General features: G+C 43.2%; 1 protein-coding gene across 4 annotated transcripts in view; it reads left to right on the plus strand.

Annotated features, from left to right (window-relative positions):
• The window catches only part of LOC6588688 (CUGBP Elav-like family member 2), a 96,249-nt gene extending 73,608 nt beyond the window's left edge, over positions 1–22,641 (plus strand). For 2 of the 4 annotated variants that reach the window (XM_026989149.1, XM_026989151.1), the window contains exons 5-10: positions 7,267–7,448; positions 7,509–7,806; positions 7,873–8,082; positions 9,031–9,087; positions 15,422–15,571; positions 22,321–22,641. In XM_026989149.1, the coding sequence (XP_026844950.1) occupies positions 7,267–7,448; positions 7,509–7,806; positions 7,873–8,082; positions 9,031–9,087; positions 15,422–15,571; positions 22,321–22,592 (1,169 nt within the window). In that variant the 3' untranslated portion in view covers positions 22,593–22,641. The remainder of the gene's footprint in view (positions 1–7,266; positions 7,449–7,508; positions 7,807–7,872; positions 8,083–9,030; positions 9,088–15,421; positions 15,572–22,320) is intronic. The other 2 variants (XM_026989150.1, XM_026989152.1) reach the window with 1 other exon arrangement.
• The last annotated feature ends 4,479 nt before the right edge of the window (positions 22,642–27,120 follow it).

The following is a 27,120-nucleotide window of genomic DNA, read 5'->3' on the forward strand; positions in this document are numbered from 1 at the left end:
ATAGATTAAACACAAAGCCACACAATTTCTATGCAATTAAAATGTAAATTTCGTTTATGCAATCCACAAAAAAATATACGAGAGAGGGAAAAAAAAACTTGAATGGCTGTAACGCCAAAATGTGGCCAAGGGACAAGGCGATGAAGGATATGCAAGAGTGAAAAAAGAGGGAGAGAGAAAAATACAAGAAACGAACAGAAAGAAGGCATGGAAACGCTTTAGATACTCTTTTATGTGGGATGGAAAATTATGGAAAAAGAAATCAAAAATATAATTTGTGGAATAGGATTTTAAGAGTGCGATATTTTATAAAAATTTCGATCCTTTGTAATGTGTAAGGGGTTTTTTTTTGTAGATGTATACCTTAACAACTTATCAACTCGTGGCATAACATAGAATCCTTCCCCTGACCACTTTATAAGCCGCCTGCTAAGCTACTCCGTGAGGGAAGATCTCTGAGAGTGAGAGTTTGCGAGGGAACGGATGATTGGTGGTTCATTTTAGCCAAATATCTTCTGAAATTACCCATGCCTTGGGGCTACATAAATTGCTTTAAAAAATGGATATACCATATCTATATTTGTAGGGTATTCTAAAGGAACAGGGGGAAAAAAACTCCCTTGAAAAAAGAAAACCCAAATTTTATACAAAAGATGGCATTGGAAAAGTGAGAGCCGAGCAGCATCCGCTTATGGAAAGCGAGGGGGTTCGTCGAGATCTATGCAGTGGGGGTCCGACTAGGGCGAACATAAAATACATATAAAATTCATATTAGAACGCGGGTAGAAGCCTCTATCATAGCCTTTTATTTTTATTCCATTTTAGTGCCCGATTGAAATTTTATTTTTCTCAAAGTTGGAATCGTTTTCTAAAAGAACAGAGAACGGCAATTATTTGCAATATGTTTTCAGAATTAGTTGGTGCAAAATTGCACCCCAAAAACCTGTATACCCCGCATTTGAATATCTTTCATCGCTTTGAAATTTTCGACTCTTCAGCCTTCACGCCCACTCAAAAGCACTCGTCGAGACGGCAGCCCACGTCAAGACGACACCCCAAAAAAATTGAATAAAAAAAGAAAAAACACAGGCCAAAAGTCCTGCAGTCGAAGAAGGGGGCTCCCATACCGTTTGCTGGCGATTAAAATTTAAATTTTATACAAGCACAAAAGTATTTGCCATAATTTTGTCGGCGACCCCTTGGCAGCTCGAAATTAAATTTAATAATGCATTCCAATGGGATCCGTCGGATCCGCCGCTTCGTGTGGGGGAGCGAGGGAGGAAGAGTGGTGGCGCGGCAAACAAAAAATTTCATTAGGCATGTTTGAAAGGCGATATACGAGTGCGAGTGTATACGATAAGGAAAAGTTAGATGAGAGAAAAATGCCACTTTAGGCATCCGATTTTTCGGCAGGAAGAACCCTGAAATGGCTACTGATCAGCAATTTCGAATGAGTTCTTTTGATCTATTTTTATTCAAGAATTTTCTAATACTTTCGCGCACCTTACCTCTCTTACACAGAGCAGCTTAGCAGTAAGGGTCGCTTTTCAATATATCTTCACCGCTCTCTCTCTCTATCTCTCTCTCTCTCTCTCCTAGAGAGACTTGTACTGTTATCGGGTAAAATACTGGCCTTCTAGAAACAACTTTTCGACTTTATTAGCAGATCCGTAACGTATGAAATTTGCCCTATATTTTACCCCCTAGTATTATCCTGGGTTGCTGGCGTAACCTTTTGGGCATTTTCAATAAGGTTAAATTGCGTTTTGTTGGAAGGGACTTTCCCATGGTGTGTGTGTGTGAATGGCTTATTGAAAAGCGCTTCGATGTGTGTGGATGTGCAGGGCGAGGGGGAGGACTAGGGCGGGAGACCATGCTGATGCTGATGCTGATGCTGCTGCTGGTGTGGCCGTTGCCGCAGCGCTTGATTAGATTTTGCCACTCACTTTCAGCCTCTCCCCTCTTGCCCTACCCACCCACCATTCCACATGTGTGCGGTGATGAAAACAACCGCAGAACCCAAAAACAACGACAACGAGAGTTCTATATGGGAGACAGAGAGAGACAGAGAGAGAGACAGAGAGAGAGACAGAGAGAGAGAGAGAGAGAGAGAGAGAGAGAGAGAGAGGGAGAGAGAGTTACATTATTTTTGCGAAAATTTGTTAAATATGCCAAACACGCAGCGATGCATGCAAAGTGGTGGCGGCACACGGCAGTGGCAGCGGTAGTGGAAGTGGCAGGGGCAGGGGCAGTGGCAGCTACAACGACAGCGGCCGAGGGCAGCCAGGTGGAGGAGTGATTAGGTGGCAGAGACAGAGAGAGGGGGAGGGGCACGGAGGGGGCAGGGAGAGGCCAGCCAACCAAGGCAAGTCCATCCAGCCGTGGCATTGCGTACGCGCCTGCTCATATTTGTGACATAAATAAGCTAAGCCAAGTGGGAGAGGGGAGCCAGCGGAAGGGGGAAAAGGGAAGAGGGGCTACGGTACACCCGGATGGAGTGGCGGCAAATATGACCCGTTTTAATGCGCTTTGCTCTGCCTGTTATTTAATATTTTTTTTGTGAAACTTGGGAAAGGAAAAAGGGGCATGACCGACTAGGGAATCATTGCAATATTAATGGCAATAAATATGAAAAAAATATAGAATACATTAAATATTAATACTTATTAAATGTGGCTAACGATTTGAATGTCTCCTCTTTATGACATAAAAGTGGATTATTTTTTTTTTTTAATTTTCTGTTTCAATTTCCACAAGTGGCCCTTCACTGCTAAGCCACTCTGTGTGAGAGAGAGTTAAAATTGATTGCTCATGTTCTACAGGCTTCCTCTACTAGAGTGCCTTAAATTGGGATTGTTTTTAAACAGAACAAAGACTCGAAAATATTTTAAATATTTTCATAAATTTATTTTCTGGAAAAAGTTGAAAATTAAAAAAATATATAAGTAATAGACTTCTCTGCAGTCAATTTAATCAGCTGCACTTGACTTTTTCCACTAAATGCCCTTTTTTAGACTTAGGTATTCCCCTAGTCGTTCATTCTCTCTCTCTCTCTGTCACATAACCCGCTCATTTCATACAGAATCCGAAAGCATGGAAAAGCAAGGATGAGTGAGGAGCGAACGTTGTGACGACGTCGATGTCATGGCTCGTTCGCTCTGCATTTGTTTACGGTTTGGGGTCCTTCTTCTGGTCCAGCTCCTGGTTCTGGTCCTAGTCCTGGTTCCTGGGGTTGGAGTGGCCTCCTGGCCGCTCGGTTAAGTTGAGTTGCATGCAAAAATGGCCAGCAAAAAGAAGAAAAAAAAGAGTCGTGAATGTGTGTGTGTGTGTGTGTGTGTGTGTGTGTGTGTGTGTGTGTGGGTGTGTGTGGGATGTAGGTTGCAGAAGTGGCCCGCACTTTAGTCGCTTCTCCGTGCAACCCTCTTTGGCTGCTTTATGTTTTCAAATTAAAGTCGAAAGCGTGGCAACACTTAATGTGCGCCACTAGAAGCAGATTAGTTGCATTACCTTCCCCGAAGCCGGCTCAGTGACTCCTCCAGCCAACATCCAGCCATCCTGCGTCCTGTGGCTCGACTGGGCTACCTCTTGGAAACCCAGTGGATGAATGGGGGAGCGGCAGAGGGAGAGTAAGAGAAAGAGCTACTACTACGGCTGGGACTGGACCCGACTCGGCGCTTGGCAATATTAATAATTTAAAACTAAAGCTCCAGAGTTAAAGGCAAAGTTTTCCCCGCCCCCCTGCCTTGGTGGAGGAATTAAACTTTAAATTGAATGGCGCTCAAGATTTGCAAAGGAACTGGATCTAGCTAAATAAAAAGGCGCTATTCTTTTGAAAGAAATTTAGGAAAGAAATTCCTTATGGGCTAACACATAGTGGAGGAGCAGAAGATTGTACATGGGTCTTAAATATGGGGAAAAAGCTGAACAAATTGGTGCAAAATTACCCTTAAAGCCAATACCATATTGGCCTAATATTAGCAAAGCTCTGGGTCCTTATCCTATAATATAATATATTATATAATACCCGATACTCAGTTTCTGTATACTTGATCTCCATATGATCCTAAAACTATGAACCCCAAAGCTCCGCTGTTCTAGCATTAAAAGTATTGAAAGCCAGGTTAACTCTCTCTTCTCTATATAAGTCCCTCCTCCTAAATAGCTAAAAATCCTCATAAATATGACCCATTTGTGCCATCCTAGTACTTTCACTATTTCATCCAATTAAGATACACGACATTCTTTCTTCATGACAATTCTTCTCAATTAGTGAATGATCGGCACTGATGATGAGGTCACCACAGAGCCACAAAGACACGTCCACAGTCCGCAGTCAGTGGGGAAAATTCCTGCTGTTTGTTTTCCTTACTTTGAGGTTCCATTTGTGCTACTGCCATCATCATTACATTTTTCTCTTTTTTCGAATGGATACGAGTATGGAGAGGGTTTCGAAACGGTCGCAAGTATTGGCATGCAGCCACCGCAACCCAGCAGCAGCAGCAGCATCGAATTCAATGAATTTTAAAATTCCCTTTCTGTGGAGAAGGGCATCATCGAGGGAGTGAGGGAGAGGGACTGGGACTGGGGCTGGAACTCGAATGGCTGATGCGACTGCTGCTGGGGGCTGCTGGGGGCTGCTGCTGCCTGCTGCGGGGATTATGATAATATAGCTCAAGTGCAGTTAGTTGATGTCGTTGGCGTTGCCTTTGCTGTTCCCGTTGCAGTTTGCGATAATCATAATAATAATATCTGTGCTGCTCGTGGCCCTGGGATGCTTCTTCTTTGTGGACTGTGGCGCCACTGCAGGCGTCGGTTTTGCATTTGAGAACGCTCCAGGATGATGATGCAGCAGCAGCCAACAGCCAGCAGCCAGCAGCAAGCAGAGTAGCACTCGGAATGGCAATTGGATAGCGCGGAGGGTGCTTGCTTGAATGGGAGCCACCGCCGCATTGCAGCACATTGATGCTTGAATATGTGGCAAGTGGTGTGCAGAGAGGGCGATAGTGTGTAGTGGATAGTGGATAGAGGATAGGGGGGGCATCATTAGGAATCCCCTCCTGCAACCCATTAAGCTGAATTTTAACATTTCTTGTGGTTACTCTGGGAATATAAAAACCATTCCTCGAATCATCGTTTCGTTTATTTTAAAGCGGCAAAAATTATAAATTTAAAATCATCGTCGACATTCCCGCATCGAGTCAATGACCAAAAACTGGCTACTAAAAATCAATTTTTATCCCATAAGCAGCTTAATTATAATTTTAATTGATTTCCAAAAACAGATTTCCCTCCGCCATAAATGAACCCCGAACGAACTCTTCCCTGTGGGGAGGCTGGGGGTCCAGGGCAAAGGTTACTGAACATCATTTTAGCATGGGCTGAAAATTGTCACGTTTATTGGAGCGATAAAATAATAATAATTTCGAACAATGCAGTTTTATGCGATTTTCCGGTTGATATTGCCCAAAATATTGCCATCGCAGTAGAAATTACCGCCAAAAATTAATTGGAAAGCTTATCTAAGAGAGAGAAAGAGAGCCAGATGTGAGATGGGGCCATAATTTTATAGCAGGATTGAATTTATCCAATGAATTCCACCAAACATATTTCGGGTTTTTATTAATATTTGTTAATAAATAATAATTCAATTTGGTTGGTTCCCTCTTGCAGAAGCCACGAAAATAATAGCTTCCTTGGTGTTTGCTGGGTGGAATGTTTTTTCAAGGTCAAAACGGTACAACGACTTCCAAGCTCTGCCTTTGCAAAATGTTTGCATTTCCCTCTCACTCTCACTACAGAACAACACCCAGCAGACTACACGCACGTTCACGCACGTTTTCGCTGCCATGATCCTCTCTGAGAGGGGAGGGTCTTGCACTCTCTCACCAAAACGAGCGCAGCAATAAAATAGGCAAAGGCCCACAGCAGGCACACATTTACCTCTGTCTCTCTCTCTCGCACTCGGCTGCAGCGAAGCCGACGTTCGAATGTGCTAATCAGGTGACTCGCTCTCTCGCTCGGCTCTCAGAGAGACAAGCGCTAGGCAGAGATATCGCTTCTTCGCTTCTAGAATCTAAAGCAGGGGCCATTAGCAGGTGAATTTGTTTGTTTTTTTTTGTTAAGCGAGTATTTCTCTCACGCCAACATGATGAAATTATACCTTTGAGATGTTCAATTTCATCATGACAAAGAAAAGGCGCAAAGTCGTAATAAAAGAGTATACACACAGCCAGCAGAAGATCACACATTGAGAATAATCGCGTAGCACAGCCAAAAGGGAACCCAAAACCCCCGAGAATAATGTACCGATACCAGATTTTGTCATTTATTGATGGAAATTATTATGGAAAATCATTCATTAAGCCGGTCTAATATTTCCCTTCATTTCTATATGAAATATTCCTGCAAAAAAATGCACTTGCAAATGGACTTGCGAAATGCATTTAAAATGTGTTTTTGTGTGATATTTATTCAATTTTGTGCACAATTTTAATCCCTACTGTAATCGGTGGCACTTTAAAATGTGTTTAAGCCAATTGATTTCCAATTTAGTTTTAGTTAAAAGATAGAAAGATAGAAAAACCCATTCAACCGAGCCGAACCCCAAAACCAAACCAAATCCGACGATCCACCCGCACAAAACAACTGTCCTACCGCACCCCCCTCCCGAAAAAACATTCTCAACCAATTGCACATTCGATAACAATTAATTTGTGCAGTGCGCATTTTGCGTGTTTGTGCAAATAAATTAGTAGGACCCCCGTCTCCCTCCGCCCCGCCCTCGGGGAGAGCCCTTTTCTAGGTGAGGAGGGGGAGGGAAAGTGCAAATATTTGGCGAAATGTTAAATGCCTGCCAATTAGTTATCGAGTACAGGCCAGACCAGACCAGACCAGACCAGTCTAGTGCATTCCATGGCGGGGGAGAGAGAGTTTTAATTTATGTAAAATTAATTGAGCATTGAAAATGGTCAAATTAACTAAGCCTGGCTGAGCACAGAGCAACCCAGAGGAGCCCCAGACATAGACCTAGACCCAGACCCCAGACCCCAGACCCCAGACCGAACCCAATACCCAGACCCCTTGGCCTGGCCCTAACCCACTTGAGTGTGGCCGTGTGGCAAGGTGAGCCTGGTTATTGGATTACCTTTTTTTGATGCGGTTGAGGCTTCCGCCCAGAGTTTTTCACGCTGCGATTAACTTACCAAGGCCAAGGCCTACAAGCTTGCAATACAGATTACAACATCTCTTGTCTTTGTCTCTTTGCAGAACGCAAACTGTTTGTGGGCATGCTAAACAAGAAGCTGAACGAGAACGACGTGCGTAAACTATTCGAAGTCCACGGCAACATTGAGGAGTGCACTGTATTGAGAGATCAGAACGGCCAGAGCAAGGGTTGTGCCTTTGTCACATTCGCCACCAAGCACGCCGCCATTTCGGCCATTAAAGTGGTAAGTACTTGAAGTACTAAACCCCCTCAAAATCAACCTAAATGTTACGTCTATTTCCAGACCCTAAGCCAAAACAAAATCATGGAGGGCTGCACATCGCCGCTGGTCGTCAAGTTTGCCGACACCCAAAAGGAAAAGGAACAAAAGAAGATCCAGCAGATCCAGGCGAATCTCTGGAACCTGGCCAGCAATATCAACATCCCCTTGGGACAGACGGCCCAGAGTGTGTCCACACCGATACTGCCGAACCCACCGCAGCAGCAGTCGCCCGTTCTGGGCGCCGATGCACTGACACCGGCCTCCATACAATTGCTGCAACAGTTGCAGGCCGTGGGCCTGCAGCAGCAGTTGCTGCAAGGTAGGAAGTGGCATACCCCTGTCTTAGGACGAATCTCTAGCTATATCCCTTATTTCCATTGACCAGCCCTCACCGGACTGAATGCCCAGCAAAACAATGCAAATCAGGACAGTGCCGCTGCTGCCGCCGCCGCCGGACTCCTGACTCCGATGACTGTGCAGAATCTGGCCGCCATTGCGGCCATGACGCAGCCGAGTCTGACGAATGCCGCAGCAGCCGCTGCCGCTGCCTCATCGCCGGGCAGTGCCCAACTGCAGAATACAGCGGCGTTGCTTTGTAAGTTTTGGGGTAGCCCTTGGACCCTCTGAAGAGAGAGTATCAAACGCTTCGGCTTCCTGCTGTATTTCTGCCGAAGGAATCCGCTCATTAGCTGGAAGCAGCTCTTCTCCCGCTGCGTGTGTGGCCAGAGTTAATAATTCATCAGGCTCGTGCCACATGCCACATGTGCCATTCATCCATCCTAGCCCCGTCCCTATCCCACCCATGGCTCTCTGCTAACTTGAGCTAATTATCTAATTTTTCTCTCATTTCCGTATTGAAGTTTTTTCCCTCTTTTTTTGCGTCCCACGCCTGTTGCTTTCCACTTTCTCTGGGCTTTAGTTATTATGTCTTTCTTTTTATCGATTTGTAATTATCTTGTGGCCACTCAAACATTATCGTTGGGGCTTTAATGGGGGGGTCAAATGGCCACACGGATATAAGGAGAGTTTATTGCTTTTTTCCCAATCAGATACCCAATCATTTCAAAATCAATTTTCATTTACGTTGCTTTCTAATTGTATCCACAAAATCCACACAATATCGAACCGAAAATTGCTTTTCTATTCCTGGTTCTTGGCTCACGAAATGTGTCATCAGCTGACATTCAAAGTGGCCAATTAGTGAAAGCCTTTCAATCCCCCAATCCCCCTTGCCATGCCCCACTCCTCCACCTTCCTGTTGCCCACCCCCGAAAGCAAATTACAATCAAGGCCTGGCCTTGTCAATTTTCATTGAAGCGGAAATTCCAAGGAAATCGACTTAAAATAGGCAAAAGAGAATTTCCTTTCCTTGCCTTTCCCTTCCCTTCCAGATTCGATTGACGTCAGTGTCCGTCGTAATTAGTTAAGGAGATTGTGTATATATACCATATATCTAACCTTTACTAACAAATATTATATTTATTCTCCATTTGAATTGTGTGCTAACCCGATGATTAATTGTCGATTGTGGATGGTGGTGCAGGCCTCCTGGGAAAGAAGGCCGCCGCCAAGACATCATCATCGTCATCAGCATCGTCAGGTGAGAGACCGCCCTTCCTATGTTTCTCCGGGTTTTTCTTTGAATTGTTTTGCGTTTTTCCTGAGTTTGTCAAAGTTTTTCATCAACTGCTTTCCTTTTCATTTTGTCGTTAAAATATAAGTTATTAACTTTGATAGTTAAAGTCAACGAAGCATTCGACGTAACGTTCACGTGGCAGCACCCGTAACGCGATGTGTTTTACGTCACCCGCCACCGTGCAGCCGTAGAGCCAGAGTTGATGGCCGTAAAGCAAACGAAAGGAGCAACCCTACAACATCCGAAAATTACAAGTTACACTCTCTTGCGAAATTAACAACACGGAACTTATTGCAGCTGGAGGCACTAGGCAACCAGTGTCCCCAGGGTCCAGGGTGGGGCCCCCTAGCGAAGCGAAAGGCAGTTGCAACGTTTCTTCTTGGCCTCATTGACTTTTTCGCTTTGGGGGGAAAATTGTGCAATGTTTTTTTTGCAAGACGACCAGCTTTTGGTTCGTAGTTTTCATTTCTTAGATCTCGGGAAGGCAGTTTCGGGTTGAAGATGGCACCGTGATGGCCTTTAGATTGGTTATAAAACAAGACACCTAGAAATCACGAGTAATATTTGGAGTAACAGATGTAATGTGGTTCATTTTTGCACTAAAAAGTAGTACTGGAAGTGGAGGAGGTAGCTGAGTGATGGACCTACGATTCACGAAGTTAGTCCACCAAAAATTATACAACTTCTCTATCTATGCTTCGTCTCTGACTACGGCCCCGCTACCTGCTTTGGCTTCGTCTGGTGGTCAAAGCTTTGGACAGCTGAGTCGGTCCCCCGAAGCCAACAACAAAATACTTACCTCTTCAGTGGAATATCAAAGTGTTTTCACTTTTGTGCAGAATTTTTTGCCAGAATTCTTAACTGAAGGACATCTTAACTTATTTTCGACGCAAAGGTAAAACTTTTCCCAAGAAATTTGTGACCAATATGAATCCAGCACTCGAATGGCCTGGCCGTTTGATGGCCATCTCTAGGCCTCTGTTCGTACTTATCGTTTCGTTGGTTAGTTTTAAAAAGCATAAGTTGCTAAAAGAATTATGGCCTGTCGCCTGCATTTTATCAAACAAAAAAACCCACAAGGAATTCCACTTAAATGTGGCAAAGACAGAAGGACGAAGCGAACGAAAAAAAACTGCCGGCAAGGCGACACAAAAAATAAAACGAAAAGTTGGTCCAGTCCCAAGGCCCAAAGGAAAATGTCATTGCCTATCGCTGGCCGTCTCTTTCCTCTCGGTAACTATCTCCCTTTCACTTCTTAAATATTTTCTTAGCAAGTTCATTTCGAGAGGTTCTTAGTCGGAACGAAAGGAGGAAAGGAGCAAAGAATCCTCGACAAATAAGAAAGAAAATCTGCGGCTGACTTAACCAGAAAAATGCCAAAAATTAAGCGGATTCCCTTCCACACTCTCTCGGTCTCTCCCTCTCTCCACCTCTCCCTCTCTCTTTCTCCGGGAGCTTATCATCTTCTGGTGGGGGACACTGCCACTGAGACTGGGGGCTTTCCGTGAGCTTTGGCCCTTGTGCACTTGTGCGTGCTCATCGTGTGCCACTTGAACGATTTCCGGGCACTTCATTTAATGAAATATTAAAAATTCTTGCCCAGGAGATGTGCTCGAAGGATTCGGAGGGCTCTGGACTCTGGACTCTATGGAAACTCGGTTCAAAGTGCAACTGACAGCGAGGACAGCCAGGGAGATGCGCCTATCTTTGGGTCCTGCTTTTTCTATGGAAACCACTTCCTTTTGGATTTTCCTTCCCCTTTTCTTGGCCCCTCCCCCGCTGCCGGATACATAAACTAAACTACAAAATCGCTTTCCAAGTTGTTGCCACGAGTAACACAACTTTTTGCACTGACTGTGTGTGTGTGGGGCGCTCTGCCCTTTGCCTGCCACAAATAAAATGGACAAACAAATGGAGCTGGCTCTCGGCTCGTTCGCCCCTTCTGGGGTCGCCTGCAAATTGTTTATGGAAAGCGTATTGGCTGGGAATTGGAGGACTAACGAAAAACTAATTGTTGTGGGGTTTAGGGGGCGATAAAACGGGCTCCTCGATACAAATTGCAAGTGAGATAACAATTGAGGAAGCGCCAGAAATGCAGCAGCGCATATTTCTAGAGATTAGTGTTGGAAAAAGGCAAGGGAAAGATTTCAAACTGGAATTGGATGTTTCCTAACATTGTATGGAATAATTTTGAATGCTTATAGTAGATCCAAGGGGTTACAGTCTTCTAGTGTTAACAAATTCCATGTAAATATTAAGAGTATAAGTAACGATTTTCTAAGGCTGGATTTTGAGCTGGCTCCAGTCTCATTTCAAATTTTGTTGCTAGTTCGAGCACGTCCGCTGTCTCGTATGTCTGCGTATTATTCCCCATCACCCCATCCACTTTTTTTTACCAGTATCTCTCAACTCTAGAAAATTCCAATTAATTTGTATTTCCCTGCTGGCTCTCCTTCCACCTGCCATGCATTGAATGCAGACCACATTTACAGATTTGAAAACCGATTTCTCTCTGTTTATCTTAAGCCAAGCCCTCAACAAATCTGGACAACCAGCTCTAACCTTTATTAACAAGAAAAAAGGGGGGGAAAAAATACATCACAAAAAATACAAAAATCTGCAACAGATTTGACTGGTTTTTCTCTATATATATCTGCCACTCTATGTATCTCTCCCCGAAGCTGAAGCGCATCCAATTCAAAAAGTTTCTGAAGCCTCCACTCCACTCCACACTTCGACCTTTCTCTCAGTTGCAATCTGCAACAGAAAACAAAAAATACAAAACAAAAGCCAGGCACCACCGACACCAGACCGACAGCCAACAAACGAAAATCTTAATCAAAGTTTTGTTCAAGTGCAGTAAACTGTGTAGTTTATACTACCAACCAGAACCCAGAACCCAGTACCCAGATCCCAGTACCCAGATCCCAGTACCAGCCCTGGGGCCACATCGAACCCTAACCAACACTGCCGTGGCCCCCAAAAAACTGATTTAAGGTTTCAACACGTTTTTTGGAACTCCTTCGTTTGTGTTTTTTCTTCTTTGCTGCTGGCTTTCAGCAGTTCCTTTCGTTCGTTCTTTCCTTTTCAGGCAGCTCTCCATTACGTTTGTTTATACACTTTTTCTCCTTTTTGCACTTCAAAATCATCAACAACAACAATCTGAACAAAAAAGTCTGCAAATAGCCTGCAAGTGGCCAGCAGCAGAAGGAGGTCCTGGGTCCTGGGTCCAGTGCCTGGGAAATTGTAAAATCCAGCACTCCAGCGACTCTGAGCGGAACACAAAATTTCTCGAAGAGTAAACTAAAAACTTGCAAATACAAAAACAGACAACATCCGGGAGAAAATAGTTGTAGGCAATTATTTGGAGCATCTTCTTTTTGTTGACTGTTTGATTGTTGTTTCTCTCAGGCTCCAGGCCGGCCTCGGCCACTCATGTGGATTATTATTGGCCAACTTAGTTAGCCTGGTCGGGTCTGCTGTGGGGTCTACTGTTTGCTGTTTGATGAGCGAAGGCCAGGCCATGGCAGGGCAGGGCATGGCAGGGCATATTTCAAGTTTTACTTACTGACTTTTCTTGCCACTCGATTGCCAAAAACTTTGAGCAACAATTAAAACAATTTTCTGCACAAATATGTGCAAAAGTTTTTTTGTTTTTTTCTTCTTTCTTTCTTTTTTGTCTACATCTGTCTTTCATTTCGAATTCTTAGACAAAAGTTTCGGTACGGTACGGTACGGTCTCTGTTAAATTACAATTTCTTATCGAAAGTTGAAAGAATTGAGGGCAACACCTTTCTGAAATCTAAAGTCTTTCGTTGCCAAGTTTGAAATTAATTTTGACTCCAACCTCTTCTGCAAAAGTTTTGATTCCAATCTCTGGGTTTTTTATGGAAACTGGAATATATTTGTACTCAAATGAAGAAGTACTAGAAGATCGATTGGAACAGAATGAAGAATACAAATACTGTCTCTCTTCGTCGCACAAATCACTTTCTCTCTCTCTGTTTCTTGGGTGTGGGTGTGGGTTTTACAGGTGTGGGTTTTAATGTCTATCATGGCTCAATGAGAGTCCACCATCGTCTCTCTGTTTTTGTCTCTCTTTAACCCTATCCTATTGAGACTCTTCATCTGATTTTTTTCCATAGAATAACTGGTATCTTAGTATTGAGGCACGTGAGCCTCGTTTCTCGAAATCTTTATTATCATTTCACATTTTTCTCAAAAATAGTCCCTTAAAATAGCTTTAAGTATTCCAGAAATATTGTACTATTGTCTTGAAATTTAATTGGATATTGACTCGAGATTTTTGTTGCTGTTTCAAGGCTTGATCTTGACTTCTAGAGTATCAGTGGTAGCTCCCTTTTACCATTCCATTTTCCCCAGACCTTTGAACACCATCCCAATGCTGTAGATGGCAAATAAATCCATTTTGTTATCCTCTTGTTGCTGGGGACTACTATGTATTCTCGCAGTCATAATACTCTTTCGTTATTAGCCCAATTTGGTTTATTGAAAACATCGGGGGTCGTCGCAGTGGCAGTCGCAGTCGCTGGCGACCGCATTGCTGGAAATATCCCAATTATAGAACACACACACACACAGAAAACAGGACCGACCGACCATTTGCAAAACTCATTAATAACAGCGATCATACGAGTGCCATACCCTGCCACACATAAATGTTGGAGGAGGATGGAGGAGGATGGCGGAGGATGCGAGAGGGAGAAACCACAAAATTGCATTGCATGACGGCCAATGGCAAAACGAAACACGCAAAACAACTAAATAACAAACAACAGGCGTCAAATTACACAAAACCCAAAGCCCAAAGCCCAAGAGCCACACACTCACCCACACAGAGACAAATTAATTTTAGATTTGTGTGTGTTTTCCGAGTGTGTGTGTGTGTTTGTGTGTGTGTGTGTTTTGTAAAATAATCAAATGTCGCCGCATGTCGCGCAGCGTGCAAAATTCAATGATTAATTACGTTCTGACGAAACGAAAACCAACTGAATAATAATTATAGACTGCCATCAGAAATGAATCCAAAAGCGAACTGGTTCCATAAATTGGAGTTGTTCCACGTAAAGGTTCCACCCTAAAAAGGCAATGATTTGTGCCACCAAATGAGCTACTTTCAGCAGCGTAGTTCGCGATCTACTTACTGATAATTCGATGACTGTTCAGCTTGACCTGGTTTATTGTCGGGGATGGTATATAAGGCGATACAGAGGAGAACAGATAGCCAATGGTGTGCGGATGTGATAGCGATAGCGACACTCATCTGATCGATTCAAGACTGGGTCAGATTGAAGACGAAAGGGGTTAATTCAAGACTGTGTCATATTGAAGATCAGTTGTGCGATGTGCCAGATTTGAGTGCTAGATCAAGACTAAATTTAAGGGCAGGTCCCATAGTGAAATTAGTGACGTCGCCGCTGTGGTGAGGACCATCCACCCTCTCGTGACTCTCAGAGAGACAAGAACTCTTCACTTTTGCATGCATACTGACAAAAGGATGGTCCTTGAAAGAGAGCAGATATGGTGATTACACCACCCCATAAGTATATTCACCTTGAGCGGCCTGAGGCCGAATTGCCTGTGCCCTAAGGCAAGCGAGTGTGCGAAAGATCGATCTTCCCTGTGTTAGCCGTAGTTTGCTGTCAAAATCATCCTCTACAAGATCCTCAATCTCATTGAACATCGTAACACTTATATCTAATGAAACTATATATATACTACATGTTTGTGTCGTGTCGCTTCTCCCATCGAATGTTTTCTACCCCGTTTCAAAATAATCTACATTAAATACCAGCTTAAATTTCGTGAGTTGATATCTTAGGTGACGGTGACACTTTTTCTCTTCTATTTTGTTAGAAATCGCGTTTAAGTCTAAGTGAAAGTCAAGTTAAGAAGCTTCGTCTTAGAAATAATTCTAGGGGATGCCCAAGGCTTTTCGGGAAATTATATTTAATGTTGTATTCCTGTATTCTCTGTACCTCGCACCTTCTCTCAATATATGAATGCACAGCTTACGTGACAGAAATCATGTTTATTTCTCTATTCTAAAGTTTTAGCTTCAATCACAGAGTGAACTAGTTCCCTATTGAATGCGAAACTATCAACTCTACAGCTCTTTACACACAAAAACCCCACAGAAACCACATTTATGATTTCGTTATGTAATTTTCGACAACAACAACAAAAAAAAAAAAATCAGCTAAAATACGAATTTACTTTATCATGATACTAACTAAAATCTACCTTCTCTCTTTCCATCCGTCCATCTATCCCACAGGGTCCGATCCGAATCCATTGGCATCGGCGTATATGTCAACAGCCGCCGGCTTGCCGCAATTTGGGAGCGCCAGTGCATTGTCCACATCGCCGCTGGCCAGTGTGGCCCTGAGCGCCGCAGCAGCCGCTGCTGCGGGCAAGCAGATTGAAGGTGAGAGTGCCAGGGGGATGAAGGGGAATCGGGTTGGGTTTGGGGGGGACTGGAGTGGGGTGGTGCGTGGGATTGGAGTGGCCGCACACACAGGAGGAATAGAAATGTCTAAATGGCTGACATTTTGATAAATGTAACAAAATGCCTGAATGCTGATGCTGCTCCTGCCGCTGCGGTTGTGTCAGTCTGATTCGCTCCCTGCGCTCATTCGCTTCAATGTTACATAAAGCTGGCAGATGGTATACCCTAACAAGGATATGGGAGAGGGTATGCGCAGTGGGGGAAGCATCATTCGGAGAAGAATTATATTTTTAACAGAAAACCGATATGGGATATCTTTAGATCAGTATTCTCCTTCCATTTGCTTAAGAGTTTGTATAAAAGAAAAATGAAAAGTTCTCATTCGAGTCAATGTTAAGGGCATTCCCGCTTCGGTTCTACTTGGATTCCCGTAGTGTTTGCTGCTGCTGCTGATGCAGCATCAAATGCATTAACCCGCTCATTGCTGTCAGCGTCATTCGTTCGTGATGTGGTTTTTTATTTCTGCTGTTCTGTTGTCTGTTCATTGCTCCCTCCCTCCACCCACACCCCGTGCTGCCCCATCTGTTCCCCACTTGTGATGGACATTTTGTGGATGTGTCTGTCTAATCTACTTAGTTTTAGTCCTGCCATTGTTCTGCCGTTGGCTTTGGAGGAGGAGGAGTTTGGCTTTGGTGGAGGAGTAGTGGTTGCAGATGAGGCTTTTATTTTTATGTAAAGAGTCATCTATCAAATGGGAAATGCATCTTGGATTTGGAATGCAGTAAAAATGCAGTGTTGATAGGGAAAGAAATAGTTCCACTAATGATGGAACTTGCATATAAAAAATAACTTCTGTCTCCCAACAGCCAGCTAATCCTTTTCCTGGACTGTTCCATCAGCCAACTAGTCCTTCTTCTGGTCTGCTCAAGGATGGCTGTATTGTCAGAATGCGATAAATGTATAAGTCTTACAAGATGTGTTCTCTCCCACAAATCAAAATGTGACCTCAACAGCGTCTTCTATCTCTATCCACTTGCTGAATCCCACTTACACCCATCTAATCCCATTCCCTCCCCCTCCTCCCCCCCTATTGAATGCCTTTTGCTGACACAAATCCTTCAATGCCATAAGCGCCAGCCAAGAAGCAGCAAGAAGCTTGTCCGGAGATGTAGAAGATGTGGAAAAATCAATAAGATCAATCATCTTGTATATTTCCCACTTCAGTATCTATATATACACACACACACACACACGGACACACACGGGGGGGGAGCTAAGGAGTAGAATTTATGAGGAGCATTTTGGTGGAGCTTAAATTTTTATCAGCTTTTGACACAGTGTAAATATTACACACACTTGACACACAATTCCATTAGTCAGACATCGATGTCGATGTCGATGCTGATATCGGGGAAAATATTGCACAGGAGGAGCACATCCTTCGCTCTCTCCAGATGTATGAGTGCTTTGGCACACATAACATTAAAGTTGCAGCAGCAGGACACTCTCGTGTGTGTGTGTGTGTGTGAAGGAGTGGAGGAAAATGCAACGGAAAATGTTTTGGCATTGCACTTTTTTTCTGCTATATTTCCGGTTACATAAGCAAACATCCCAACCTTTCACACAGACAGACAGACAGACCAGACAGATAGACATATATGTACATATGTATATGTGTATGTATTTGTTTGTACACCATATAGTGAGATATATTTTTGCAGTTGACTGACTTCTGGTTCTCCGACTCTCACTATCCTCCTCCGCCTTTTGTGCTGCACCGCTCCTCTCCTGCTCTGCTCTGCCCTGCTGTGACTCATGACATCGCCGAAAATCCCCTCGTGACCGAACAACTACAAGTCATGGAAGGATGTAATGGGTTAGGGGGAGGGCTGGATACTACCGGGATTGGATTGTCAGTGTGTGGGTGGGTACCAGTCCCCCTCTCAGTCTCCGTCTGCGTCTCGGTCTTGGTCTTGGTCTCGGGAACCAAAACAAATTGCTCATGCTATGCTATGCGAAATGTGAGCTGCCATGTTTCCTTCGGTTGGTTAGATTTTGAAAAACTATCATAGATGACTTGGACTTGCTCATATGGAAGTCTTAGAGGAGGATCAAGGAGTTAGTGGAAAGTGGAGCCATAATTAGAGGGGCGGCTGGGCAGAATGATTGGGGGGATATTTTACATTTGACTTCACATTTTACGGGGTCACTGGAACTTTGAAAGAATTCTGTGAATTCAAGTCTTTAATTTGGGGAATCCCTTTAGCTTAATGGCAGGGAAAGCTAGACGGAAAGCCTTTGAGTAGAGGCACACGTAGTGCGACACTATGATACCCGATACTTTGCATATATGACGAGTAGATTCAATGTATTGTAACCTCATACGCTGTAATCTTCGTAAGAAGAAACATAATTATGCTATGAATAATCATTCTTATAATCCGTTTTCCCTACAGCAAAGTCAACTTTTAATACTATCTCGAAAGATTAGATAATCTGTACATATTATGTATCTTTTTCGCATGCAATTTGTTAGATGATATTTTCTCTCTTTCTAAGCAGCTTAAATATCCCTTTTTACTCCACAACAATGCTTCTTTTTTCCTCATTTTCCTTTCCGATTTCCCTTTTTTTTATCCAACAATTTTCCCTTTATGCCAGCATCAAATCGAACTCTAGGCAAAAGCGAGAAAATATGCTTGAGAAAATCTTAAAAATGTCAGATTTGTGCAATCTGCGTGGAGGAAAACTCGAAGCTAGAGAGAAAAACTGCAGCAACAATGGTGGGGGGAGTGGGGCGTAGGGCCCGATAAATTCCCAACATGTGAAATTTATCAAATGGCGACATGCAGCGCACAACAAGAGGCAGCAGGCAGAAGGAGATGTAGGATTTTTACTATAGGGAGGATGTGGAGAGTGGGTGCATAAAAAGGGCAGGAAACAACTTATAAGCATGTAGACAGGCCCAGACGACAGGCGCAAAATTAAGCAGGAAGCCGGGCAAGAGCTGCAGCAGGAGAAAAAAAAAATATTACTAAATGGCGCCCCTAGAACTATGTGCAGTAAATAAATAGAGGGCTTTAAGGGAGCACAATCTAGAGGGGGAGGAGATGGAGGAGCAGTGGAAGGATGCGGTTGGAGGAGACGGATACGGAAGGAAGGCGGCAACAAATATGACAGTGACAGACGATGGGAATCCCATGGCATGGCATGGCTGGGTGACCCTAAGGCGGCAGCGGCAGCGGCCGTCTTCTCTGCTCTCCTCTGCTCTCCTTCCGGATACAGCCTTCCGGATTAAAGTCATGTGCATAAGCCGGAAGTTGGAATATAAAATAACCTAGTGAGAGGAAGAGGACCCCCGAGAGAGGGAGAGAGTGAGAGAAAGAGTGGAGATTGTCAGACGGCATAGGAAGTCGAAAGATTTGCGATTTATGCTGTTTGCTGTATGTTGATGGGTGGAGACTATGGAACGAGGTGACCTACGACTGCCAGTGAGTGATTATAAGGAGCCAGAAGAATGCACTGCGAGAAACTATAGAGACTATAAAATACCAAGATACTCGAGATACTCCTTCGATGCTTCAATTCTCTTTTATCCCTCATCAGACACTGTCTTTGACGAGGCGCAGAAAAGGAAAATACATAGTCAGTGTAGAAGTCGGTCCCGAGAAATCAAAAACGAAATAAGTTCTGCTATACTGAAACTTTAGAGGTGCTCCAGCACTTACAATTCTTTCCCCATCTTTTATTTAGTTCATTAAATAGTTACCATTGATTTCTCCCAGTGTAAAGTCACAGATGAGGTCGCATTAAAATCAATAAAGAATACGAGGGCGAATGCGAGTGCAGTAACTGGAACTGTGGCTTATATGCCACAGATTCCATTTGGCTTCGCTTCGGTTATGCCCTTGAGAGGCGCAGACACTCCTCCTCGGCTCCCCGGCTCCTGGGGCAGTGTGCGCGACAGCCAAGAAAATGGCGAAAAAATATCTTGCACTCGTACATAGACATATACATATCTCCTCCTCGCTGCATCTGTATCTGTAACTGCGTGCATCAATAGGATGGGGCGGGCAGGCGACGGACGACGAACGACATTGCCAAGGCGGATGGCGCATCTTTGGTGAACGGAAAAGGAAAATGCAATATAGGAAATCGCTTTTCGCACACACAAAAATGCCAACAAATGGAAAACAAAACAGGAAGTTTATTTGTGAGTGTGTGACAGGCGGGCGGCGGGATAAGGGAGGAGGGAGGAAAGGGTGAATGCCACCACCACAACAGTTGCACATATTTGTGTTGTAGGAAAACATTTTAAATAAACTTATAGATGGTAGTCCCACAACTATAGTTTCCCCAAGAACTTCTCTTCGTATAATCCCCGGCACTTTCGGTGATTACTTTGGCACTTGGAAGAGTGTAACTTTTACACATAACTGACTTTAATATTTAAAGATATTCATATTTACACCCCCTATTCAGATTCGTTTCTTTGAATCTCTCTTTGAGGGTCGCTGCCTTTCATTTGTTGCCTTGGCAGCCAGCTTGCCCCCTGCTGTTGCTTGCCTCCGTACATCATTCGCTCTCTTTCATCTAATTATATATCATTTGAGCCACACGTGTCGCTTGTTAGTCGCGTAATTCAATAGCTAGAAGCATTTTTAATTGGACTTTCTGCAGGGCACACGCGTGTGTCGTCAGAGCCTAAATTAATTGATAGGTGTGCAAAATTACAGAGCGGCAAAGCGGCACAGCGACAGCAAGTCGCAACAAAGGCAACAGCAACGGCAACAGGAACAGCGTCCATAAGTCAATTAATATTAAAATCCTGGCTACGTCAACGAGACATCAGTCGCCACCTCCCCTGGAGGCCTAAGGAGCCCAAGGAGAGGGGCGGAGCGGAGCGGAGCGGCTTTCTTCGCCATTCAATTTGTAATCGCATCAGCGTCAGGCAATCTGTCAGCAGTCAGTTTACCTTGTGAGAGGAGTGCAAAGGAGGCCTCAGCTTCAGGATTGCAACAGGCGGTAGGCAGGGACACGGGCAGGGCCAGGGACTGGAGCAGGGACTGGGGCAGGACAAAGCCATATATCAATGTGATCAATAGCGCTTCTGGCAAACGATGATGGAGTTGCCGTTGCCAGCAGCCCCTAGGCTCGGGAGAGTAGAAGGGTTTGAGTGCAGCAACTACAATCATATCTGATTACTGCCTGTGCCTCGTATGGGGGGTGGGTGTGGGTATGGGTGTGGGCTCTGCGGTCTGCAATGCATTGTAATTGTTACCATTTTCATTATGGATTAATGATAACGTTGCTCTGCACAAGGCAGCATAAATTTCAAAGGGAATATTGTCAGTGCCAGGAGAGTTCTCTGAGGAAAGACTTTTCTGCAGCCAAATTCCGTCTAAAAATGATGATATCTCTGTGGCATCCACAGTTCTCTAAGCCCAGGGTCAAGTGTGATTTCTGCTGTCATTCGCTTGAGTCTTCGCTTCAGGTGGGATGGTATTTGCCTTGGATGTTTCACAAACCCCCTGTACCATGAGGTTGCCATACCCTTGTTGTTTTTTGTGTGTTTCTGCCTGATAAAATTGAAAAACCGCACTGTATGTCGACTGTTGGACTGCCATTGGAAGCGTTTTCTGTGTCATTAAAAAGCATCACGAAAAGTGAAAACGCGACTGCTGACGCCGCTGCTTTCTCGCCTTCTCGCTTTCTGCTTGGCTAGCTATCCCTTTCTGTCCGTCCGTCTGTCCGTCCGTCTGTCCGTCCGTCTGTCCGTCCGTCTGTCCGTCCGTCTGTCCGTCCGTCTGTTCGTCTGTCTGTCTGTATCTATGCAACTGCTCTACTCTGGCTGGGATGGGTTGTATTACTGCTGACTGCTGAATGCCTCATGGCTGGCTACTGACTACTGACGTTGACAGTAATTTGCACAAAAAGTGCAACCGCAGCACGAGGCGCGAGTCCCGTTAATATGCGACGCCGACATGCCATGACAGAGCAGCAGCAGAGCAGCAGAGCGGGAGAGCGGAAGAGGGGCAGAGCAGCAGCAGCAGCAGCAGCAGAAGCAGGAAAGCGGGTGAGCAGCAGAGTGGGAGAGCGGAAGAGCGGGAGAGTGGGTTAGCAGCAGCGTGGGAGAGCGGAAGAGTGACAGCAACAACGATGATGATGATGATCATGATGATGCCGTTAGTCGAGCCGAGGCGGCACGTGCTGCTAAACAAAATGTCACACCCACACACGTAGATAGACAGTTGACAGAAAGAGACAGAGGCACAAGAGAGTGGCAGAGAGATAGAGAGAGGGAGAGAGGGAGAGGTAAAGCCCTCTCGCACGTATTGTTATGAGTTGGACGCATCATTTCCGCATCCGTTTCGGCAATCAGCTGCTGCTCCTGCACTCCTTCACTCCTCCACTCCTCCACTGCACTGCACTGCACCCATACATGTATGTAATTTCAGCTTTTGTCTGCTCGACATTCAGTCTCTAGTTTGAGGTCCTAATGGGCATCTGATTTCGTTAATTAGTTGCCTGCCCAACTGCAAGCTGCAACAGAAGCTGCAAAAATGTCAACTAATTAGAGAATGGCAGAGAAGCTAACAAAAATTGTCTCTATTGGAAGTCTGTTCTGTAGAACAGAATGAATGAATTCTAGTTATAATTCTATCAAAATAAATATTCAACCATAAAACTAGTCTTCATTATTCATTGTTCTTTTTTTTCGTTTAAAGGACCAGAGGGATGCAACTTATTCATTTACCATTTGCCGCAGGAGTTCACCGACACGGATCTGGCCTCGACATTCCTGCCCTTCGGCAATGTCATATCGGCCAAGGTGTTCATCGATAAGCAGACCAGTCTATCGAAGTGCTTCGGCTTCGTCTCGTTCGATAATCCGGACTCGGCCCAGGTGGCCATCAAGGCCATGAACGGCTTCCAGGTGGGCACAAAGCGCTTGAAGGTGCAGCTCAAGAAGCCCAAGGATGCCTCCAAGCCCTACTAGACAGGAGACGGATCAACGGAGTAGTCAACATCATAGAAGTAAACAGAAAGAAGAGAAAAAAAAAAAACGGAAAAGAAGAAAGAAATACAAAGATTTGTCGAATGGAGTGGTCACTGAATGAGAGTTGCCCGTGTAGAGCGCGCGCATCAACGCAAAAGTATACCGAAAAGATGCAAATGCCAACGTTGTACGTATATGAAAAGAAATCACAAACAAACAAACAAACAAAAAAAGACATGAAATCCGTGCCAAATAGAGACAGCAACACTTGTGTATAAATAAGCACGTTAAATGTTTGAAGTAGAAACGAAAAACAAACAAAAAATCAAAAAAACTGAAAGAAAACCAAGAATATATATATAACTATTAGTCCGTAGTTTAGTTTACTTTTTTGTTGAAGTACTCTCTTCCCCGCACACCCCCCACACCCCCCCACACCCATCTTTTACGACTCTTTTTTCTATTTTTTTTAAACTGTCGTACGAGCTGGTTAAACCAACACTTTTTTTAAATTAAATATTTTGTACACATTTTCATGACAAAAAAAAAAAAACAAAAAAATACAAAAAAAAAACACACAAGATCTGTTCAGAGTATTAGTTTGTAAGTTATTTTGATATTTCCGATACGATAATTTTATATATATATAATATGCAGTTTACTATCTGTTTGATTTGTTCATCGCTCATGTTTCAAGTCGCAATGAAGTTCTTTAACATAAAATATATATACTAAAGATGGTATATATACTAGCTGTAGTTACAAGTTACTTGTTTTGTTCAATGGATTATATATATACACATATCTATATGCTGCCGCGTATAGTTAGTTTTTAGTTCTCTGATTTGTTACTCACTTTTTATTTGTACTGAAAGAAGCAAATGTTTTTGTTAACCTCATTTAATATTACTACTTCCTATTATTATAATTAATCTCAACCACAACCACGTACGCTTCTGAGTGTTAAAAATGCGATAAAAACCAAATGAAATCCAAAAGAAAAAAACAACAAAAAGAAGGAAGTTTTGTTATAGTCAATGTTGAAGTACCATTCATGGAGTTTATATTTTTACTTTTGATTTTCCTTTTACTCTTTTTTTCTTTCTCAGCAGCATCTCTGGTATTACACACAGAAACACCATATATAAATATAGTACATCATATTTCATGTAAACTTTCTGTTTTAGTTACAAGTTCAAGTTATTCCTTCTTGCTTTCTGTTTCTTTGTGCACATCTTTGGAGTATACTAGTGCATAATGTAGCATACCATACTTTTGTTTATGTAAAATATCATACACACCCAAACACTATATCACACACACATATGTAAACACAAAACCCACACACACCTGCATACATATCTAAATAAAGTTTTGTTCTCTGTTTCAAATGCACAAGAAAAAATCAAAAAAAAAAAGCTTTACTGTATTTTAATCTTTTTGTTTTTAATTTAAGTAGAATTTCCAACCTAAAGGTCTGTTCCGTGGTTTTTGCTTTTAGTTTCCTCCAAAAATGTAACCTGGAAGGGACCTAGGGGCAAATATTATTTCCTCTTCTTTTTTATTACAATTTTAGTAAACTCTGCTGATGGTTTGTCTCTGTTACACATTTTTAAATACGTTCAAATGTAAATTTTCCTTCTAATACTAATCATTGTTTCATTTCTATTTCCCACAGATGCCATGTAAATTCTGGTAGTTTTCAATATTTATTTATTTTTGGAGAGGAGGCAAAGTCATGTGGTAGTTGTTGCTGCACGACAGTTGAAAAGGTGAGTCCTTAACGAATCTTTCTATACATATCTAACTCTAATACGCTCCCCCTGTCTTTTTAGATGTATGCAAATCGTTTTTATATCCACGCATAGGTGCCCAAAAATTGTAAATATTCTGCGCTTAAAACGTCTCTGAAACGTGAAGAGGCTACCTATCCTATCCTACCCGATTTCTGTATTTGGCCAGAACTGTAAATCGAAAAAACCTGTACATGCTGTACACAAGAAACCAAAATGAGAAACTCTGTAAAAAAATTGGTAAACGAGGAAGAAGAAACCTAAATATTGTATGATAGAAAGCTGCCATTTTATGAGTATGCTTGTAAAGCAAACCCATTTTATAAAGTTAATTAAAAATAAAATTAAGCACAAAGAAAACCTTCAGTTTTGTCCTGATTTGTTGTCCAATTCATTTCCTTAATTGTAGTTGAACAAAAAGCATTGACAAATCAGACGGAGAGATTAGGCGACCACTTATTTGAACTAAATTCTGTTAATAGATTTATGTACGAGTACTATTAAGGCTTTGTCAGAGGGCGGTGTGCATTTATACGAACTATCTGGATGTGGCTTTAAATTAAAATTAATTTCATCGCAGACATTTTTTATTCACCCTAGGCTTAGGCTCAAGATAAGAAATGAAAGGAAAGGAAACCATGTTCTGTGTGTTTGTAATTAAATGTGTAATTAATAATTAGCCTAAGCTAAGTGTAATTTTTTAGAGAAACAAAGCAAGGCTGTGTGTTCTGACTAGATGTTAAGCGAAATTCGAACCCCCCCAAAAACAAAAAAAAACACAAAGGCGCATTTGATATGAAAGCAGAAGGAATATAGTTCTTCTACTTTGGTGGGCAGAGAATGTTTGCTGATGCGATATTGAGTCAAGAAAATAGCGAGAACGTAATACTAGTGATAAAAGGCAGTTCAGTTAGTTAAGCGAGGGTGATTATATGTATATTGTACATTTAATATACAGTGTATATGGTACACACTCACAAACATACACACTCAACACACACAAGCATCCAAACAGAATAAGTAAATCAATAAAAGGTGTCATGATTTTTATATAAAAAAAGCAAGAAACGATTGCGTTTTTCTTGGATAAACTTACATGTTCGCGCCCCCGCCCCGTCCCTCCACGCACTGACTGACTGACGGTCGGGATAATTTATCAAAAAATGTCTTGCGCCAAAAAGTTTGTTGGGCAAAAAGTTGCTCAGTGAAGTCGCAAAAGCGAAAATAAAATAAGAGCCAACAAAAACATACAGGGAATGTTGACGAGAGCGACGAGAAGAGTAACTAAAGAAAACTTCAACAATAAACGAAATATTTTGCTAAACTTGCGATTTGCATATGAGAAACTTTATGCCAATTGTGGAGGAGGCGGTGGGGTGCTGGTGCGGCATGTGGCAAGCTGCATGGGTGGCGAAGTCTGTTGGATGCCCGGGCAGGACGTGTAAACAAATTTAGCAACTACGTGACGCAGCAAGTTCGTTCCGGTCTCCCACCCCCTCCCCCACTACTGCCTGCCCTGCCCCTTGCAGGCATTGCATAATCCAAATCCAAGTCGAGTCTTAACGCAAGATTTATTCCCCCATTTAAATCATGCGTGGAAAAGTTTTTGCTCCTCTGCTGCCGTCGACAGCAAAAGGCAATGGCAACGGCAATGGCAAAATGGCTTGGGGAAATCCAATGGCAAGCTTACACGGCAATAATTTTGTCTTGGCATATTCAAATATTTTGGCATTTGATTAAGCCAAAAAGTTTTTGGCATTCCCAACAAATGCTTCAATAGATAACCACACAGCCACAATGGCGAGGAGAGTAGGGGTAGGGCTCACATTGATTGTTGGCTAGGGATAAGCGGCGGCTCATTGAAAACCAGGTAGCATTCCAGATGGGTGGCAATCACTTGGGAAAACCAAATGGATGATTCATTCATACTCAGAGTTGTGTGGGGATTGATATGGATGTTGAGCCTCATAGAAGTTTCGTTTCGGAATAAACTAAGTAATGAGCATCAATGTGAGAAGATTGAGGAAAGAAAATCTATGTATTGAAAAGGATACAGGGCTCTAACTAAGCTTTGAGTCGGAGAATTTGCAGAATTTGTAGGAAGAATGACTTGAGACCGTATGTTGATTCTTTCATATATAGAGCTGCAAAGAGTGACCCAACAATTTGGAAGATGTTTCCATTTCTTGGATAGTTCACAGTTCCTTGATAAATTCTCCATAATTATAACCAAGCTCGGGTCTGTTACAATCTGAAACATTTCAAACTCCATCGAGACTGAATTAAGACCAAAAGTTTCCAAAATCTATCCCTCTACCTGTCTATCTATTCAATGCGTGTCCAAACTCTTTGTGTTCATGGATAATTCAATCCTCTTAGTATCCATTTCATCTGACAACTCCCTTTGCTTCCTTTCACTGCCAACATCCCACCGCCAGAATACCTCAACAATTCCCAACATTTGATGAGATCTTTTGTCATGCTCCACTGACCAAATCGCTATTTAGGCCACTAAATTTGAGCCGAGCCGCATCAGCGACAACGAAACGCGTTGTTCCCCCTCCAGCCTCCAGCCTCTAGCCTCCAGGCTCCAGCCGCAGCGTGTGAGAGCATGTTGTGTGTATCCCAATCGGGACATGGACATGAACACGGACACGGACACGGACATGGACATGAACACGAACAATATTCTGTGGCACTACTATCCCTATACTGCCTGGGCCCGGGTCTCCGCC

The sequence above is a fragment of the Drosophila persimilis genome, unplaced genomic scaffold, assembly GCF_003286085.1.
Source record: "Drosophila persimilis strain 14011-0111.01,24,50 unplaced genomic scaffold, DperRS2 tig00000191-arrow-pilon, whole genome shotgun sequence".
Classification (NCBI taxonomy): Eukaryota; Metazoa; Arthropoda; class Insecta; order Diptera; family Drosophilidae; genus Drosophila; species Drosophila persimilis.